We start from the raw sequence: 21,535 nt of genomic DNA on the forward strand, positions 1-21,535 counted from the left end.
TTTTTAACTTAAAAATTGCACTGTTGGTTAGAGCCTGTGAGTAAGCATTTCACTGTAAGGTCTACCTACACCTGTTGTATTCGGCGCATGTGACAAATCAAATTTGATTTGCATCGCAAAAGAGACCTTACAGTATTCCCTATATAATGGCACTGCTTTTGACCAGGGCCCATGGGGAATATGGCACCATTTAGGACACATGCAAAGTATCACTTGATGGTGATGAGAAAGATTGACATTGATCTCAGTTGGGGATTGGGAGTAAAGAGAGTTGTGTTGTACTCACCGAACCGCTTGTATCCAAAAGACTGTACTTCCTCCTCGTCGGCAAAATCGTCTGTGGGAATAACAACAGATACACGTGTGTTAGAGTGAGGTCCAAGAGAAAAATCACACACAAGAACGGCAACAAATGAAGTGTATACTCCATTGGTTCCAGAACAAATGCAATCGATATTTATTTTGAATATAGTGCCGCAGTCACACACTGAAACCCACTGCATAGAGTAATAAGCATGTCAGGAAACCTTCGTACACTGTGTGTCTGCATCCCAAGTGGCAGCCTATTCTGTGTATATTGCACTACTTTTGGTCAAAGTCCTATGAGGAATAGGGTACCATTTGGGACGCAGGCTATACGTATATCAACTCCCCAGCCACCATGGTTAATGATACCTCATTGTACTGCAGGAGGAGTGAGTAACCCCCCCCCCCCCCAGCAGAGGTCAGGACAGAATGTTCTCCCAACAACTGTTCTGTTACTACTCTGGCTGAGAGACCTTATTATAGAAATCAAGCCTTTAAAGCCTCAACTATCACACAAAGTAAATCGCAAGATCCTGAAGGGACTGTTTCCATAATTATTGGCACCCTTGATGAAGATGAACAAAAAAAGAATGTCTAAAACAAGTAATACAAATACGAGGGAAATTATATTATTTTATACTATTACAATTGCTCAGAGAAAAAGATTTTGCTTTACAAGTAATAGAAAGAAATAGGTGTCAAACTTATTGGCACCATGTTTTCAATTCTCTAGCACCCTCCTGTGCGAGGATAAAGACACTGAGCCTTTTTCTAAAATGATTTATGAGATTGGAGTACATGTTGGGAGGGATCTTAGGCCATTCCTTCATACAGAATCTTCCCAGATACTTGATATCCTTCATCCGCTCTTGTGGACTGCCCTCTTCAATTCAAACTACAAACCACATGTTTTCAATTGGGTTCAAGTCCGAAGAGTTAGATGGCCATTGCAAAATGTTTATTTTGTGGTCAATTAACCATTTAGCTCTATTTCCATGTCATCTGACCATAGCACCTCCTGGAGTTTGGTAAACGGCATTGGCACTTGGATTGGAACCGGTGCTATGGCCACGCACACCAGTAGAAGGTTTGGCGTTGAAAAGCTTATGCAGAAAAGTACCTCATACCTACAGATAAATATGGAGGTGGATCTTTGATGTTATGGGGATATTTTGCTTCCACTGGTCCTGGGGCCCCTGTTGAGGCCAACGGCATCATGAACTTTACCAAGTACCAGGACATTTTAGCCAAAAACCTGGTTGCCTCTGCCAGGAGGCGGAAACTTGGCCACAAGTGGATCTTCCAGCAAGACAATGAGCACTGATCAAAATCCACAAAGAAATGGTTATTTGACCACAAAAATCAACATTAGGACTCTGGTCAAATGAGGTGCACCATGGCGAATAGGGTGCCATTTGAGACACAGACTAGGTAACCAAATGGATACAGGACACCAACAGGCATTTGTGGCAGCCAGGATACTACACAAATGCCTTTCTCTATAGGAAGGATAAATAGGCCTTACTCAGCATATGGCTTTATCATCGTGGTATGTCATGGAGGCTATAACTCCCCATCAAGTGCCTCTCTCTGTGTGGAAAGGAGACAGGAGGACTCCTGTATAAGCCACAGGCTGCGGTTTCTCTGGGTTGTTGACTGTAAACCTTATTCAACTTCCCTACACTACACTAGAACCCAGCGCAGGTCGGCGGCAGAGAAAGAAGAACATCACTCATAATGGCTAGCAGATGTACACTCTTGGACAAAAGGGGCTATCTAGAACCTTAAAGGGTTATTTGGCTGTCCCTTTAGGATAACCCGTTGAAGAACCCCTTTTGGCTCCAAGTAGAAACCTTTTGGTTCCAGGTAGAAACTTTTTGGGTTCTACCTGGAACCCAAAAGGGTTTTCCTACGGGGACAACCAAAGAACCCTTTTAAAGAGAGAGGCAGTGTCGTCTGAGGGCAGTGTGAGGGGGAGGGGGAGGGAAGGGCGACAGGGGTGAGATATGTTGGGCGTGGCGGTTATTATAATTAGCAAATAATGACGCCACTGCTTAGATAAATTAAGAGACGCTCACTAACACAAACTCTATGACCCTGGTTGCGTCCCTAATGGCATCATATATATACCCCACGAAGATGAAGAGGTACATGGGTATGTACCTCTTTTTCCTGTGTGTGATTAAAGCACCTGTGTGTGTTATCTCTCGGGTTGCTTTGTTCCCCTCTAACCGGGGGCGTTGTCAATGAGTCACAAACCAGTGAAATACGTAGAGCCATGTCGCTCTCTTTCATGGTCCTTCGAGTATGGTTCCCGGGGGATCCAGTGGACTACTACCATGTGGAGATACTACTACCCTCTCTGGAGCCTATGGGATACTCTGAACCAGAGAGGGTGCCGAGGTTCAGCATGGACCCAATGTTCCCTCTCCTCCACCTGTGGGATACAATTCAGCACCAGGTGGGGCCGCATCCCCAGCAACCCAGCACGTGGATTGTTCTTCTGCGTTGGAGTGCCGGGGAGTTGCAGCACCGTGGACATCGCTGCATTTGTCATAGGGTGTGCAGGAATCCTGTTTTGCCCATATTGAGAGGAATATACAGTCTTCTCAAGTGATACTTCGCAGCAGAGGACCAGATCCGGGGCTTCCTCCTGTTAGGGGGGCTATTCCCAGCGGTTTGCTGTGGAGAGCATGGGACAGTCATACGGGGGACAGCAGCAAGGGGTTGTCTTTTCAGGCCTGTCACCGTCGCCAGATGTGACTGTGACCATCTGGTGTGACTATAATGCCTCTCCAGCCCCGGCAACAACTGAGAACATGTCCTCGGCCCCCGCTGGTCCTCATGAGTTGCCTGCTATGGAGACTAAGCACACACCAGATGTAATTCCCCATCCCCCCTCCACTGCTGTGGAGTCTGGGAGAGTCCTCTCCCGTGCCCGGGCGGCCTATGCGCTTCCAGTAGCATTGCCACATGGTAGTAAGCCTATGTTGCTGACTGGACCCTAGTCCTCACAGCCACCGGATCATCAACAGCCAAGCTACCCGGAAAGCCATTGCCAGCGGCAGAGGCCCTGTCTGCCTCTGACTCTCTGCCTGTCCCTGCACTAGGGGACCCTCCAGCAGCACCGGACCTGTCTGCTGCTACCTGGGCCCATGGGGGGACCGAGCCACAGCACTGTCACCATCTACTGACAGTACAGCTTCACCTGACAGAACCACAGCCCTGGGTCCGGTTCTGTGTGTTCAGGATTCCCCTGCCTAGCGTGTACTGCCTGACCCAGCTCCAGTCCTGGTCCTGCTGCCTCTGTACTCAACCACCAACATGACTGTGGGGGGTTGGATCAGACCTCACCGGGGCCAGGCACCCAGACTTCACCCTCCAGTGTCCTATCCCAGGGGAACCACCTATTCCTGCTCCTGGCTGCTCTTATTCACCACCTGCCCTGGTCTCACCAGCACTGCCTCCTGACCTGGGGGACTTGCCCACCTCTGTGGGGGAACCACCGCCGCACCTACTCTCCACTACTGGGGCATGGCCCGTCTCTGTGAGGAAATCCCCCCCAGCACCTGGACTTGTTACAGTGGGCTGGCCATACTCCAAAGTGCCACCCGCATGGATGCCTTAAATCCTCTGTTCCTTGGCAGCTCCTGACCTGCAGCTGATGGAGTGACTGCATGGAATAACTACACGGGGTGGCGGGGAGCACCACTACTGACATCTCCGGCAGGGGAATCCTTCCCTTTTGTAAATATGCTGCACATATTTTAGGGGTGGCTTTTACAGAATCCCCCTGCCGAGGGTGTTACATTTCACTGTTTGTGTGAGCATTTGTTTATTTGCTTTCTGGAGCCACGCTGTCTGACTCACCCATTCTCACTCTTTCTTCCCCGTCATGTGAGTGATCAATATCTCCTACAGCTCATGGCTTCAGCCAATTGAACAATAGCCATGTGTCTCACCCTAGTGCACGCTCTAGCCGTGCAGTCTCTCCAGGCCCAGATTGGCTAGCCAGCCTGACGCACGCTCTCCAAGGGAGTAAATATTGACTAAAATCTGAACTGTGTTATTCCAGTCTGTGAGTGTGGGTGGATAGAACACAGGAACTTTAATCACACACAGGGATGCGTGAACACAGAAAACATATCCATGTTCATCTTCTTCTGTGTGTGATTAAAGTTCCTTAGTGTGTTACCTGGGGTGGCAGGTAGCCTAGTGGTTAGAGCTTCGGGACAGTAAACGAAAGGTTGCTCGGTTGAATCCCAAAGCTGACAAGGTAAAAAGCTGTTGTTCTGCTCCTGAACAAGGCAGTTAACCCACTGTTCCTAGGCTGTCATTGTAAATAAGAATATGTTCTTAACTGACTTGCCTAGTTAAATAAAGGTGTACAAAAAAAACAAAAAAAAACTCTTGGACTGCTTTATTCCCCTCTAACCGGGGAGGGTGTCAGTGAGTCACAAACCAGTAAAATACGTGGATCCGGGTTGCTCTCTTTCAACTACTTTTGACCAGAGCCCTAGCTGCCCTGGTCAAAAGTAGTGCACTTTATAGGGAAAGGTGGCGCCATTTGGGACTCTGTGTCTATGATAGAGAGATGACTACACACTAAAAAATGAGGGTTCTATGTGGACCCATAATGCCTCAAAGGACCTCTACCGTGCTCTACCGTGGTTCTTTGCTCTTTTAGTGGTAATTAAAATGTAGGGGCTGTGGCTCATTAGAATATGTAGGTGGTGTGGCTTGCTCACAGCTCTTTTTGTGCGACCGTGAGTGAGAGTGTCAATTCCAGTTTATGTAATGTGTTGTGTTAGGCACCATACATTTTATATGATTGTGGCAAGTGATTGTGTCTTGTAAAATACTCATGTATGGCCTTGTGTCAATTGGGAATTGTTTAATAAATCAGTCTGTGGTTCTCAATCTAAATTCTCTCCTCACGGACCTGCAGGCATAGCTCACTTGATTAAATGTGTCACAATAATAACACCTAAGGAATTTGAACAATATAATATGGCTGACCAGAATCAAAAACACTGTATGGTTATTCTACAAAGAACATTTCAGATTGAGAAAGGTTCCTTATAGAACCATTGTCCCTAAAGGTTCTGTGAAGAACAATAAAAAGGGTTCTATATAGCCCCAACAAGGGTTGTAACCATAGCGGAACCTTTTTTTGGTGCAATATAGAACCTTTGGTCCTTTATAGAACCTCAGGCAAAGTGTTCTTTATAACACCATACAGGTTCCATTTAGAACCTAATGAGCATTGCTCTTTATTGCACTTTCAAAAAAGGGTTCTATATAGCACCAAAAGAGTCCGCTATGGTTACAAGACAAATAACCTCTATCTGGTACTATTTAGAACCATTATTTTTCATGTGCATATGAACATACTGAATGACGTGTCCCATTGTTCCTCGATCACTTCTGAGAGACATATGAGATGAGTCCCCATCTATGGCGTCATTAGGTCATGTGTCACAGGGGTAACAAAACGTTGGTGTCCCACAGGGGAGTTAACTTTTTTGTAAAAATGCAATAGGCTACATTAGGTCTATACATGGAATCATAAGGAGAGAATCAAATCAATGTAATACACCTCCCTGCCTAAAATATATTCATATTTCCCTTTGAATAACAATTGTGCACACGGTCTTATTGTTAGTAGAGGCTAGAACAAAAGCAGCACTGATATACAGTATATCACAAAGGACCTAAAGTAACCAAACAAAAACAGTTACTCAATCAATGCACTACTATAGAGAATGATGCGACTGGCGGAGAAAGGCCAAGTCATTTCACAATACAGCTGAATTCCACACCACAGGCACTTAATCTCATCCAGATGTGCAACACTCAGGCACAGATACAGAATTTATCGAAAGCATTTTTTTGGGCTACCACTTCAAACTTCTCAAAACTATTTTAAAGATGAACAGCACCTTGCATAACACATACTGTACCTTTCATGGCGTTGTATAAATCTGTTAGGAGTGCAGAAGAGATGAGAGTCGCTATGTCACTTTTTGTTCATCTCAAAATTCAGTCCAAACGAGCAGGTTTGAATCAGTTGCTGGGAGAACAGCAAACTAAACGCTCGCACGAAAAAGTTCCGATCATCCAAATTCAGAATTTGAGGACTGCGCACGACCGTAAAATGTTAATCTCGAACATCCCGTTAGAATCCCATTGTTCCGTTAATTGCCCACACTGTTGGATACAATCTGGATAGAGAAAGTTAAATTTCCCCGTATTCGTAATATTTTGTGTTGCGCTGGAAAATGCACCCGTGGCTTGTGTTAGGTTATATTAAATATGGCTCTTTCCAGTGTGCAGCGCTGACCACAATCACAAACTCACAAACATTTTAGAGCCGAAGGATGTCCCGCGTCTGCAGCTCCGTTCTGCACACCCCACACACTCCTCGCTCTCCTTAAAGGTGAGGATGCCTTTCAGCGCAAACTGTAGGATACCTTGAGAAACTGCTGGCAAGAGATTAGATTACTGGGTGAAAAATCTGGTACCCATTAAAGACCATTTCAAAGGGGTTGGGCAGGGGGGCTAAACCAACGTCACTGGACCTGCCAGCGACTTTAATGCATTGTGTTTTAGATGTTGCATTCTTTCTCACTTCAAGTAGGATTTCGATAGGCTGTTAGACAACATATTTGGAATGTTGAATCTCCATGCATGCTCTCTCTTGTATGCCTTACAAAAAAGATTGCCGTTTTGAAACTGCCATAAGTGCATTAACTGCAGTCTACTGTGGTATTTTGAAACAGTACTTGCAGAATAACTGCAGTGACTATTATCAAAATTGGGAGAAGTTATCACATACTGCACTCTAATTGCAGTTACACTGCAAAATTACTGCAGTAAAAAAGCTGTTATTTTTGGATGCAGTATGTGTAGCATACTGCAGTGTAGTGCAGTTATACTGCATTCTGACTGCAAACTTTTTTCGTAAGGGATAAAGTTGTAAAATGTCTCCACTACTACCAATGACTATTATCACATTTGGGAGAAGTTATCACAGCTGGGGGTGTGGAATGCCATACCATTTCATTCAGCCTAATGGGAACCCAAGCATAGAACATGCCCTCTCTGGTTTGTGGCCCCTGAAACCTCTTTGCCCTGCAGAAGCAGTCCCACTGATCAAAGACACATGATTTTCTCAGGCTAATTAGCACATCAAAGCCGCATGTTTTACTGAGTGTCAATGGGATACTACTTCTGGGGCGGCAGGTAGCCTAGTGGTTAGAGCGTCGGGCCAGTAAACGAGCTGAGAAGGTAAAAATCTGTCGTTCTGACATCATTGTAAATAAGAATTTGTTCTTAACTGACTTGTCTAGTTAAATAAAGGTTACATTTAAAAAAACACACAGCTTTTCTGGTTGTCTCAAAATAATAGACAGTCACCTACATTTGGCTCTTACGTCCACATTGAACAAAATATCTAGTGTCTGTGTGTGTGTGCAGTACGCTCCCTTGGTGTTCACCCTCAAGCTGATCCTCTGGTACGCACTAAGTCGCAATCTGATTCTACAAACAGATCGATCTCTGACAAAACAGGCAAGGTTGACTCGACTCTGAGTCCTGTAGAGCTCTGATCAAAAGTAGTGCACTACATAAGGAATAGAGTGAGATTTGGGACTCATGCTTCTTCTCTTTGGATAACGGAGCCCATAACCCAGACTAACCCAGGCTCAGTGTTAAGGGCTTGGCTTATGACAGTCTGGAGTGTATCAGATTCCAAACCTGCCTGAAATAATTTTAGGGGTCATCCAATGTTTTTCTTATGGCTGCAAAACTGTTGTTTTACTATCGGCCATAATTGCAGCTGCAGGCTGGTATTAGGCCCCAGGTAAAGATCAGAGTGACAGGTAGTCTGTAGACCAGACTCCTGCTGGGCCTCTTTCAGAGGTTGGGACCTCATTTGCTGGGTCAGGGCTCTTAGCAGTACAGAGGGTTCATATTAACTTGGCTGGAGATAGATACCACATAGGCGCTATAAGTTCCACATTCTTCACTAAGTTAATCAAGGAACATGCTCTAACGCCCTGGACCAGCGCTAGATTGTCACATGATCAGAATGATATAAACATGGTCAGAAAGTGAAAAGCAAACATCATTCACACGCACAGACCGACTCACACAGAAACACACACGCACAGAGCACAGCGATGCTGCATGCATGGTGGCTATTGAGGCGCCTGAGTGAAAGGAGGTTCCCTTTCAGTAGGTCACTTCGTTTAACATACTATGGGGAGTCAACAATTAATCATATACACCTGTAGAAAACTGAAATTAGGTCCAACTTTTGGTGGCTCGGCATCCATGTTGTAAATTTCGGTCCTGGTATCGGTTGTAAGTTTGGGTCCTGGTATCAGGTTTTGTGTTTGCTAAAAGCTAACTACTTGCTACTCTGCTTGTGTAGCCAATGCTTCCTTGCTTGAGCCAGTAGTAAGAGTAAATTAAAAAAGGCTAACCAGCTGAGTTTGAACCTGATGGTGCCCTAGGCCATGTAGCTTCACAATGAAAATGAAAGATACTCACAAGTGCTGTCCTGTTTGCTTGCGGTTGAAACACACTGAGAAAGCTTTGGCTTGGACCAGTTCATGTGACCATTGTCTCTGGCTGGGTTCAACTTCCATTGGGTGTCAAGTTGACTTTGTGAGAAAGATTGTGGCTGTTGGCGAAGGGTCTTCCGGTGAAGCGACCTCGGGAAAAGGGGTTGCCTGAGGCCGAGAGAGAGCAGCAGCGGTGGTTGAAGTTGATATGAGGCTCATTCCGGTTTCTCTGGCAGTGTTCAGAGTCCGGATTCCAGGAATGATATACAGCACTATCCCTGGTTGGCTCTGGAGGGTTTTCAGAGTGTGAATCGGAAGACAGCCCATGGTAGCCTAAATCCCCTGCTTTGGATTCGGGGGAGAGTGAACCATTGGTGGTTAATGCGCCTTTGATGGAGTTGTGTCGTAGGGCAGCAGATCACCTGGGGGTGGATTGGTCATCTTCTCACCTGCCGTGGAGTTCCTCCAGGTTTGGGGGAAGGTATTTACCTCTTGTCCCTGCAGCGGTGAAGCGTCGCTTACCCCTGTTTAAAGATTTTGCCGATGAGCTAAAGGCAACCTGGGATTCCCCTCGTTCACCCAAGCTGGTGCTACCAGGTCATGGCGGGTTCATGAATGTAAAGAGTATGTATGGAGGCGGAGCTCGTTTGCGCACCACTGATGGATGGAAAGCTGGCGAGTTACTTAGATCCAGAGGCTAACAAAGGGGCTAATCTTAACACAATGCTTTATAATAAAACAGTGCCAGTTCTTGGTGGGTCAGCCAGACTAAGTGTACAAGGTTGAGGATGTGGCATCCCGGTCGTTGAATGTGGTCACAATGCTTCAGATGTATCATATCGATTTGCTGTAGGAGCAACATGGATGCAGCTCTACTTTCTATGGTACTTTCTATACTCTATATCTCTACGAAGTGGAGAATGCACCCTTCTGGGTGCCCAGATATGGTTACCAGTTCGGCAGGTCCAACGTAGATCTTTATGCATCGCAAGAAAAACGTGCATTGTCGTCTGTTCTTCTCAATGAGGGATCTGGGTGCTTCGTTGGGAACGGATGCTTTGGTGTATCAATGGCCTTTGGAGAGGGTCCGTGGAGGCCACTGTGGAGAAGGTCTGTCAGAAAGGTCTGTTGTTGATTCTGGTGGCTACCCGTTGGCCCAGACAACCCTGGTTCCCGAGGATCATCCACCTGTTGGGCGGGGAACCGTGGAGGGTTCCGTGTCATCAGGATCTATTGTCCCAGGCGCATGGGAGGGTTTGGCACCCACAACCGCAGACATGGGATCTGTGGGTTTGGCCCCTGAAAGGTTGAATTTGATGGCGAGGGATTTACTCTCAAATTTAATTAGCACGTGCGCCCTCTATGAAAGGGTTGTCTACGTATATGTGGCGCGTGTTTGAGGGTTGGTGTCAGACTAAAAGAGTTTCCCCCTTTCAAAGCTCTTTGGAGGACAGATTTTTGAGCAGGACCTTTCTTTTTCCACATTGAAGGTTTAAATGGCAGCTATCTCGACGTGTCATGTACCCTGAGGTATCATCCGTTTGTGGTGCGGTTCCTGAAAGGTGTACGTCAGCTCAGACCAGTGTCTAAGCCTATTGCACCGACCTGGGACCCGGCTTTGGTCCTGAACACTCTGTGTGAGCCTCCGTTTGAACCAATGGAGTCTGTGGACCTGAAGGTCCGTTCATACAAAATTACCCTACTCATGGCCTTGTCGTCGGCCAAAACTGTTGGGGATATCCACATGCTATCAGTACACCCTTCCTGTTTGGAGTGCCTGGCGACTTCAAAGTGATCTTACATTCTAATGCAACTTTTTCTCCCGCGGTTATGTTTATGGCTTACAGGTCCCTGGCTTTCGAGCTGTTCCCTTTCTCACCTCCTCCGTTTGCTTCCAGTGAACAACTGAGGTTGCATGGCCTGTGTTTACGCACATACACTGGTTCTACAAAACATCTTTCCATGCCATAGACTGATCAGGTGAATCCAGATGAAAGCTATGATCCCTTATTGATCTCACTTGTCAAAGGGGAGGAGACAGGTTAAAGAGCTCCCGAGTGGCGCAGCGGTCAAAGGCAATGCATCTCAGTGCTAGAGGCATCACTACAGACACTGGTTTGATTCCAGACTGTATCACAACCGGTCGTGATTGGGAGTCCCATAGGGCGGCGCACAATTGGCCCAGTGTCGTCTGGGTTAGGGTTCGGCCGGGGTAGGCCGCCATTGTAAATAAGAATTTGTTCTTAAAACCTTTTTGGGATAGGGGGCAGCATTTTCACTTTGGATGAATAGCGTGCCCAGAGTGAACTGCCTCCTACTGTGGCCCAGATGCTAATATATGCATATTATTATTAGTATTGGACAGAAAACACTCTGAAGTTTCTAAAACTGTTTGAATGATGTCTGAGTATAACTGAACACATATGGTAGGCAAAAACCTGAGAAAAATCCAACCAGGAAGTGGGACATGTGAGGTTTGTAGTTTTTTAAAGCTTGGCAAACCGAATACACATTGAGATATGGATGAGGTTGCACTTCCTAGGGCTTCCACTAGATGTAAACTGTCTTTAGAAACTGGTTTGATTCTACTATAAAGGAGGGGCTCATGAGACCTCTTTGAGTCAGTGGTCTGGCAGAGAGCCTTGGTCTCATGACACGTGCTCCCGACAGGGTTACCTCTCGTTCCAGTGCTTCTCTGAAGACAAAGGAATTCTCTGGTTGGAACATTATTGATGTTTTATGTTAAAAACATCCTAACGATTGATTCCATACATCGTTTGACATGTTTCTAAAGGACTGTGATGGAACTTTTTGAGTTTTTGTCAGGATGAATTGCCTGCGCCTCATGAAGATGGATTACTGGGCTGAACACGCTAACAACAAGTGGCTATTTGAACATAAATGATGGAACTTTATGGAACAAATCAGTCATTTGTCGTCGAACTGGGACTCCTGGGGAGTGCCTTATAATGAAGATCAAAGGTAAGTGAATATTTATGGTGTTGTTTCTAACTTTGTTGATTCCAAAATGGCAGATATTCCTCTGGCTGTTTTGGGTTCTGAGCGCCGTTCTCAGATTATGCTTTTTTAAAATCTGACACAGCGGTTGCATTAAGGAGAAGTCTCTTTAATTCTGTGAATAACACTAGTATATTTTATCAATGTTTATTATGATTATTTCTGTAAAATCACCAGATGTTTTGGAATCAAAACATTACTGCACGTAAGGCGCCAATGTAAACTGAGATTTTTGGATATAAATATGCAAGTTATCGAACAAAACATACATGTATTGTGTAACATGATGTCCTATGAGTGTTATCTGATGAAGATCATCAAAGATTAGTGATGAATTTTATCTATATTTCTGCATTTTCGAATTGGCTGTGATCTAACATAATCATATGTTGTGCTTTAGCTGTAAAACATTTTTTAAATCGGACACGATGGGTAGATTAACAAGATGTTTATCTTTCATTTGCTGTATTAGACTTGTTAATGTGTGAAAGTTACATATTTCTAAAACATCTTGAATCTCGCGCACTGCCTTTTCAGCGGATTGTTGTCGAGCTAGAAAGGTTAACTGACATGCTTAGTTAAATAAAGGTTAAATAAATTGAAAAAATAAGGATTTTTAAGCCTTCAGACAATTGAGACATGGATTGTGTATGTGTGCCATTCAGAGGTTGAATGGGTAAGACAAAATATTTAAGCGCCTTGAAGGGGTGCGGGGTGTTCTTAATGTTTTGTACACTCAGTGTATATGAATATGAACAAGGTTATCCGCATTTGTGACCAGCTTTTTGTCTGTTTCGCTAATCCAGCGTAGGGTAGGGCGCTTTCTAAGCAGGGTCTTTCTCATTGAATTGTGGATCTCCCTGGCATATGACAGCAAAAGGACAAGGGTTGCCTAGCGGTGTGCGTGCTTACTCCACTAGTGGTGTGGTGGCTTCTTGGGCATTGTTCAGGGAAATGACAATTGGTGATATCTGTGCTGCAGCAAGTTGGGGTTCCCCCACATACCTTGGTGAGGTTTTATCGCTTGGATGTAACTGCTGTCAATGTGTTCTTATGATGGGTCCGGGAGTGGGTGTTAGGCAGCACGCAGGTTTCGCATTTATCAGGGTTATCCACGGTTCCTTGTAGGTTTGAGCCTTTAGCTGCCCTGTCTATCCCTGTACTATAGCCAGGAACTATAGCCAGGAAGGCGGGGCTTCAGGGGGCGGGCTCATCATCCATTGGGCATGATTTCAGTTTTCTTCAGGTGAATATGATTGGTTGTTGACTCCCAATAGTATGTTATACCTTGTTCCCTCCTTCAGGGAATAGTAGTTATATTCATGCCATGGTGTTTGGGTTAGAGTTTGGGTGTTTCTGGCATGGAGCCACCCTGAGGCCCAGGGATGTGAGTGGAGTGAGTGTTTGTCCGGTGTTGGTGCTGGCAGACATTTTAGATTAAGTGTAGAGTCAATACTCAGACTCCGGTGCCATTGTCTGTCCTATGGGTGCTATATGGGTCTCTCTCGCCCTCTCTCTGCAGTGTGAATAAGGGGGATTCATGGAGATAGTTTCACTAGGACACTTAGCCTATGGAGAAATTACTCTCTGGAGCCCTATGGAAAAGATCAACTGTTATTGTTGTTTTTGTGTATGCAACTGAAACTGTAGTCACTAGTCAGCGGTGCAGGTAAGGTGCTGATGATGGCAGGCTTAATGGTCATATAAATATAACAATCCTTGGGTAATGCGCACACCTTACTCTCAAGAGCAAGCCACTACCGAGTCTGCTGCTTCTGTTTTGGAGGATGATATTCTCTCATCTCTTAAGGAGTTTTTGTCATTCATCCTATAGCATGTTCCCATGTTGCTCTCTGATTGGTTTGTCGTATGTAATACGTTTGTTTTTTTAAGTAATTAGGCATGTATGTAGGCTTCTATGAAGTCGGAAGTTACCATACACGTTGGAGTCATTAAAACTTGTTTTTCAACCACTACACATTTTTTTTGTTAACAAACTATAGTTTTGGCAAGTCAGTTAGGACATCTACTTTGTGCATGACACAAATAATTTTTCCAACAATTGTGTACAGATTATTTGACTTATAATTCACTGTATCACAATTCCAGTGGGTCAGAAGTTTACATACACTAAGTTGACTGTGCCTTTAAACAGCTTGGAGAATTCCAGAAAATTATGTCATGGCTTTAGAAGCTTCTGATAGGCTAATTGACATCATTTGAGTCAATTGGAGGCGTACCTGTGGATGTATTTCAAGGCCTACCTTCAAACTCAGTGGACACCAGCTCTGTCTGGAGGAATGGGCCAAAATTCACCCAATTTATTGCGGGAAGCTTGTGGAAGGCTACCCGAAACGTTTGTCCCAAGTCAAACAATTTAAAGGCAATGCTACCAAATACTAATTGAGTGTATGTAAACTTCTGCCCCACTGGGAATGTAATTAATTAAATAAAAGTTTAAATAAATCATTCTCTCTACTATTATTCTGACATTTCACATTCTTAAAATAAAGTGGTGATCCTAACTCACCTAAAACAGAGAATTTTTCTTGGATTAAATGTCAGGAATTGTGAAAAACTGAGTTTAAATGTATTTGGCTAAGGTGTATGTAAACTTCTGACTTCAACTGTACCTATTTTTGTATTGGCAACAACTGATGACTGATATTGCGCTAAGAGAAAGGCTGTGTGGTGTCTTTTGTCAAGTGTTTTGCTCTTACTCATCTTTTTTTGCTAGGGGTGATATTTAGCTCTGGCAGAAATACAGAATATGAATATCGTCAGTGGGAGAAAAGAACGTTCATTTAGCATTGAGTTACTATGTAGTTTGCCATCCACTATTCAGTAACTTCGGTTGCATTTTAGTGGATTATATATTTCGTGGACATAAATTATTTTCTGTCATAACCCATCCCTAAAATGTGAATGATACAAATCATTGTTGATCTATTCTGTCTGGCTATTTATTGTCCTCATGAATTGCAATGTCTTTTACAAATCATAGGTCTATTTTCATAACTCGTCTGAATAATTTAGATATGGCACCCCCTTGTGGCAGAAGACAGAAATACGTCACCTGTGGTGTCTATTCTCATCCTCTGATCTGTGAAGATCAGACAAGATCAAGCGTTCTAAACAAATCAATGACTTCCAGGAAGGTTACATAAGATGGCATCACTCTAAAGACGAATTCAGAGTACACAGCCGCAGAGCTGCGATAGTTGTGGCCCATTGTGACATACCTAAGGGCCAGTCAAGAGAGCACGTTTTTCTGTTTCTTTTTTCATGTAGTAAAATATTCATTAATTTTAATCAAGTCTCAGACCGGGGGGGGGGTCAAAGGGGTCAAGACCGAGACCAGAAAAATGCGAGTCCCATTCATGTCCATGATTCTAATTTTGTCCCCAAAAAAATGCATGCTGAGGGAAAATAGAGCCTCTCTACAAATTATTACTACCTCAAACACAGTGGCGAACAATGGGCCTTCTATGCCGTCAGAGAAGGGCTAAGGATTTTTTAAATTATTATAATCATATAAAAATAATGATAATGATATTATTATTTTCAATGTTGATCTGATTTGATTTCTTCAAATTCTGTTGGAAAGGAAAAGGTTAACATTGAAGCGAAAAAAGATCTAATCAGGATTTTTCTTTGCTGGTCTCTGGGGAGAAACATCTAGCTAGCTGAGTCAGCCATTCGCTAGGCCATCAGAAGCTTGATAAAGGCAACTGTATTAGGGTAATATTTTGGAGTGACAGTGGAATCAACCAATCACATTTTGACTTAATGAGTGGGACCGTTTTTATAAAAACGTATGAAAACTTCTTCTTTCTTGAAGGTCAACAATAGCGAACAGTAGTTTTCCCATGGTATAGCTAGCTAGTTAGCGTTTGTTTTTGGCTAGTTTGCAGCGGCTGTAGCAAGTGTTACCAAAGAGGATGTTGTTGCTAATTTGTTAGCTTCTCCGTTTTCAAGAATAACTTTCAACAAGAAGCTAAGATTGAAATGATCATCATCTGGTGAGTAGAACTATGTTTTTTTTTATTGCAGCACGTTTGCTGTTGTTAGCCATCTCTTTGAAAATAACTTTTGTTTGTGAAACATTGTTGCATTTAACTTGGAATGGACAGCATTTCAGCAACATGAAATCTTATTAAAATCTGTTCATATACACCCTCTGGAAGGATATAACACTTTAAAAAAAATCTGACAAGCGACCACTTATATGGTCATTTTCACGTTTTAATAAATTCATAGAATGTTTGGGAACTACAGTATACTAAGACATTTGTGAAAATGCTATAGCAATATAGAGTGGGAAAGAGGCTGTGCGTTTGGACAATTAATAGACACTGCAGTAAATAAAACCAAATAAAAACATCTGTCTTGTCCGGTGACGTGTCGAAAAGCTCCCCCTGCCAGAATCCCCCCCTCGCGTGAACGCGCACACACTCAATTCATCATTGCTGCAACTTGCTGGCTAGTTGAGATTTCTGATCACGTTAGGCTGCGTTTCATTTTATCTTTATGTCGGTTTGATCGCGGGGGAGGCACTAGGTAATGTCTGCAGTTTTCGGTTTGGCTATTTGTTTCAAGTGTATTAGTCTATAAATAAATCTCTTTGCCAAAAACCGTCATCTCTCCCATGTCTTATTCGACTAGTAGTTGGTTTGAAATGTTTATTGCTCGCCTACATTTTATTCCCTCCTCTATGCTTAATATAACACACATACATTAATTATTAAGTTTAGTTGCCTATCATGATGTGAAGTTTGTTCTATGGAAAGTATTTGACTCTAGCCACAAAATGAAGGAAGTTAGAGAGGGGGGGTTCGGCAAGGCTATTTTCTTGCCTACCGAAAATACCCCCCCCCCCCCCCCCCCTTCTATCTTGGGACTGCATGGCCTGGCACACTTCCTAATCATTTTTGGTGACCAATCATGCCCTCTGATGTGTGCCACAGGATATCTATTGGACTCTAGTCACAAAAGGAAGTGGTTATTTCACTAATAATAGTTTTCAGAGCCCTCTACTGTTCTCTCTACCCATCCCTCAATCCCCCATCCCGTCGTGCTTTTCCCTCTTAAGGATTTTTCTACATTATTTGTACACTTCTTCTGTTTTAGTTTTTAAGAATGTGGGTACAGTAGTAATAATAAAATACATCTAAAAAATTGTACTCTGGGCAAAAAAGAAAGTTCAAATGTATAAGTCAACATGAGTGCATATCCATAATCACAGTAAACTGTTGTAATAATAGAAGTTTACATACACTCAATATTTGGTAGCATTGCCTTTTAATTTGTTTAACGTGGGTCAAACATTTCGGGGTAGCCTTCCACAAGCTTCCCACAATAAGGTGGGTGAATTTTGGCCCCATTCCTCCGGACAGAGCTGTTGTAACGGAGTCAGGTTTGTAGGCCTCCTTGCTCGCACATGCTTTTCAGTTCTGCCCACAAATCTTCTATAGGATTGAGGTCAGGGCTTTGTGATGGCCACTCCAATACCTTGACTTTGTTGTCCTTAAGCCATTTTGCCACTACTTTGGAAGTATGCTTGGGGTCATTGTCAATTTGGAAGACCCATTTGCGAAAAAGCCTTAACTTGACTGATATCTTGAGATGTTGCTTCAATATATCCACATAATTTTCCGTCCTCATGATGCTATCTATTTTGTGAAGTGCACCAGTCCCTCCTCAGCAAAGCACCCCCACAACATGATGCTGCCACCCCCCGTGCTTCACGGTTGGGATAATGTTCTTCTGCTTGCAAGCCTCCCCCTTTTTCCTCCAACATAATGATGGTCATTATGGCCAAACAGTTCTATTTTTGTTTCATCAGACCAGAGGACATTTCTCCACAAAGTACGATCTTTGTGCAGTTGCAAACCATAGTCTGTCTTTTTATGGCGGTTTTAGAGCAGTGGCTTCTTCCTTGCTGAGCGGATTTTCAGGTTATTTCGATATAGGACTCATTTTACTTTGGATATAGATACTTTTGTACCTGTTTCCTCCAGCATCTTCACAGGGTCCTTTGCTGTTGTTCTGGGATTGATTTGCACTTTTCGCACCAAAGTACGTTCATCTCTAGGAGACAGATAGCGTATCCTTCCTGAGCGGTTTGACGGCTGCGTGGTCCCATGGTGTTTATACTTGCGTACTATTGTTTGTACAGATGAACGTGGTACCTGTCAGGCGTTTGGAAATTGCTCCCAAGGATGAATCAGACTAGTGGAGGTCTACCTTTTTTTTTTCTGGAATTTTCCAAGCTATTAAAAGGCGCAGTCATTTAGTGTATGTACACTTCTGACCCACTGGAATTGTGATACAGTGAATTATAAATTAAATAATCTGTCTGTAAGCAATTGTTGGAAAAATTACTTGTGTCATGCACAAAGTAGATGTCCTCACCGACTTGCCAAAACTATAGTTTGTTAACAAGAAATTTGTGGAGTGGTTGAAAAACCAGTTTTAATGACTCCAAACTAAGTGTATGTAAACTTCCGACTTCAACTGTATAATCACATTCAAACACATGTACACAGTACATATACATAAACTTGTATTTTATTTAACACAGCCTACCCCGGCCAAACCCGGATGACACTGGACCAATTGTATGCCACCCTATGGGTCTCCCAATCACGGCCGGATGTGATGCAGCCTGGATATTGACAGGACACTCAACTTCTCTTATCTCTTTTCCTACATCAGATATGCAGGTGACATTTCCACCTGGGTGACAGCACAGAATCAGCAAGACGGAGATGCTCTTCATCCGAGGGAATGCCTGCCCGTTCTCAGATGTTAGATCACCGAGATGATCACGTCATTTACATTCCAGCCCTTGTCAGCTCCAGATTTGACTACTTCAACTCACACCCTGCTGGAATCTCTGCATTATCAGATTCCCCTCTGTTATTAATCTCTATATTGGAATCAATAAAGTTTATTAAAATGCTGTACTTTTATTAACATATACAGTACACTACCGTTCAAAAGTTTGAGGTCACTTAGAAATGTCATTGTTTTTGAAAGAAAAGCTCATTTTTTGGTCAATTAAAATAACATCAAATTGATTAGGAATACAGTGTAGACATAGTTAATGTTGTAAATGAATATTATAGCTGGAAACGGTAGATTTTTTAAATAATATCTATATAGGTGCCCATTATCAGCAACCATCACTCCTGTGTTCCAATGGCACGTTTTGTTAGCTAATCCAAGTTTATCCTTTTAAAAGGCTAATTGATCATTAGAAAACCATTTTGCAATTATGTTAGCTTCAGCTGAAAACTGTTGTTCTGATTAAAGAAGCAATAAAAGGGGCCTTCTTTAGACTAGTTGAGTATCTGGAGCATTAGCATTTGTGGGTTCAATTACAGCCTCAAAATGGCCAGAAACAAATACATTTCCTCTGAAACTCGTCAGTCTATTCTTGTTCTGATGAAGGCTGTTCCATGCAAGAAATTGCCAAGAAACTGAAGATCTCGTACAATGCTGTGTCCTACTCCCTTCACAGAACAGCACAAACTGGCTCTAACCAGAATAGAAAGAGGAGTGGGAGGCCCCGGTGCACAACTGAGCAAGAGGACAAGTACATTTGAGTGTCTAGTTTGAGAAACAGACGTCTCACAAGTCCTATGACTATGTTCTGAGTGGATCTTCGCCTGGACTTGGATAAAATATTTGGTAGGAACATCCATCTGGAAGCTTCTGATGTTCTTTTTTTTTAAGTCCAAGATTCTCCACTAATGAAATTTATGTGATGAATTTGATTAAAGTTCTTCCAAAATATTACATCCATAAAATTACATTTAAGAAAAAAACATCCTATTCAATATTTTTAAAGTAAAAAAAAAATACACTTTCCACATTGAATACTATGCTCTGTAAAAATAAGAAGGTAATGAAATCAATTGATACACTTAAGCTTTCCAAATTTATTTGAATGTAAAAACAATGTACTGTATGTGTTTGTTTTTATCTGATGGTTTATGATGTTTCGTGTTACTATTTAAGAAGGATGTATACATTTTTGGTACACATTTGAATTTGTAGCCTTCATAATGCATGGAATAAAAATAAAATGTTTGGTGAGGGAGAAGAAATCGTGGTTGAAGGCTCTGTTGCGAGATGGACGCCGCATACTTTGACATTTTCTTCAGTCCAGCCAGAGTCTGTTGAAGAACAGGAAGTTACCAAACCACAGAAGATGAATATATGTAGTTTTCGGCAATGACTTTATGGGAATACTAGCAACTTGTAAACAAATACCCATTCCTATAAGTACTATTTGAATAGTAATGTTAAATAATACACATTGGCTGTTAAGCCAATTATATTTTATGATTGTTGCCTCCCCTTTTAAGTTTATTGTGATGGTAATGATGATTGTTTTTGATTATAATTATTAGGTGGAGGTCGCTAGCTACAATGGTATCTTCAAAGTAGCCTAGCTTTTAGGAGTATCCTACCAATAGCTGCCAGTCTAATAAATCAATTTAATATACACAATGACATAGAAATCCATTAATATTTTGTTTAGGAAGGTCATAAGAAAACATGATACTAAAACAATGTATTTCAAAAGAACAGAATAGCATGTTTTAAGATGTATTTCTCTGTGCTATAGTAGCTGAGGCTATGTTTGTTTACATGTCAACAAAATGAATTAACTTGCTTTGCTCTTTCAGATAGGGTATAGCAATCAAAACATCTGGCCTGCATAGACTTCTGTAGGATTATTTGGGAAAGTAAGTGCCAACAAGCTTCATGAAGACACCCTCAAAGATGCCCTCTGGTGGTTTGAACGAGCATTAACTGCAACAATGGCTGACAGTAAAATACAATGAAGTCATGCATTGTAACATGCAGTACTATACCGCAGCATCACGCAAGCTGTATGATGCAACTTTTAAATAAGGAACCACTGTAGCCACTATGCAGTGCAAACTAGCTTGACTTACTATGAAGTTAGAGAAATAAGTTGAGGAAAAAGTAACTAAACAAAACATGTTTTATTATCACCTTAAACAATGTACAGTATTCATCCTGTCTTGAATGAAAATGTCATATTTTGCTATGTATAAATGTGATCTCTGACGAGAGGGTTCTCCTCTATATTGCTTTGCAAACGCTACACTTCTCCATTCAGTAGTGGGGCAAGACACCTTGAAGATGATGTGTACGGGGCATTACCTTATTCAGTTGCGTAACGCACTTATGCAGGTGTGGCTACCTTGCAGGCTTTGAATAGGTTTAATTCAACCGCTAAAAACCCTCCCACTTGCTGGCCAACAAATTTTCTCATGGAGTTTTCATTCAATATGTGTTTTTTTTCTTCTGAAGTCATCACTTTAAATACGTTGTAGGAAATAGAATTTTGTCGACAGACTCACTCAGACTCGAAAGACTCACCGCAAAATATATTTGGTGGTGGGGGTGCTGCGCAGAACTTTTAGTTGTTGCCCGCACTATAGACGGCTATATTGGTCCTCTAATACGACTAGTAAAGGCCCAGTGCACTACTTTTGTGGGGAAACATTTTTTCCATTTTTTTATTTATTCAGATTTTTCAAGGGGTATATATATATATCAAGATAACTGGTTTAGAATATTAGGGATCAATGAGAGAA

General features: G+C 42.6%; 1 protein-coding gene and 1 long non-coding RNA gene across 2 annotated transcripts in view; one reads left to right on the forward strand and one right to left on the reverse strand.

Moving 5' to 3' along the window:
• The window catches only part of LOC110535009 (collectin-12), a 49,045-nt gene extending 42,315 nt beyond the window's left edge, over window positions 1-6,730 (reverse strand). Inside the window, exons 1-2 of the mRNA XM_036935355.2 lie at window positions 6,270-6,730; window positions 287-337 (exon numbers count right to left, since the gene is read on the reverse strand). Coding sequence (XP_036791250.2) covers window positions 287-337; window positions 6,270-6,276 — 58 coding nt within the window. The 5' untranslated portion in view covers window positions 6,277-6,730. The remainder of the gene's footprint in view (window positions 1-286; window positions 338-6,269) is intronic.
• On the forward strand, window positions 6,458-20,008 carry LOC149979570 (uncharacterized). The gene is made up of 2 exons (XR_016484456.1): window positions 6,458-6,745; window positions 18,612-20,008. It is a non-coding gene; the product is annotated as an uncharacterized LOC149979570 (long non-coding RNA).
• The last annotated feature ends 1,527 nt before the right edge of the window (window positions 20,009-21,535 follow it).

The sequence above is a fragment of the Oncorhynchus mykiss genome, chromosome 11, assembly GCF_057628025.1.
Source record: "Oncorhynchus mykiss isolate SJ-2025 chromosome 11, ASM5762802v1, whole genome shotgun sequence".
NCBI lineage: Eukaryota > Metazoa > Chordata > Actinopteri > Salmoniformes > Salmonidae > Oncorhynchus > Oncorhynchus mykiss.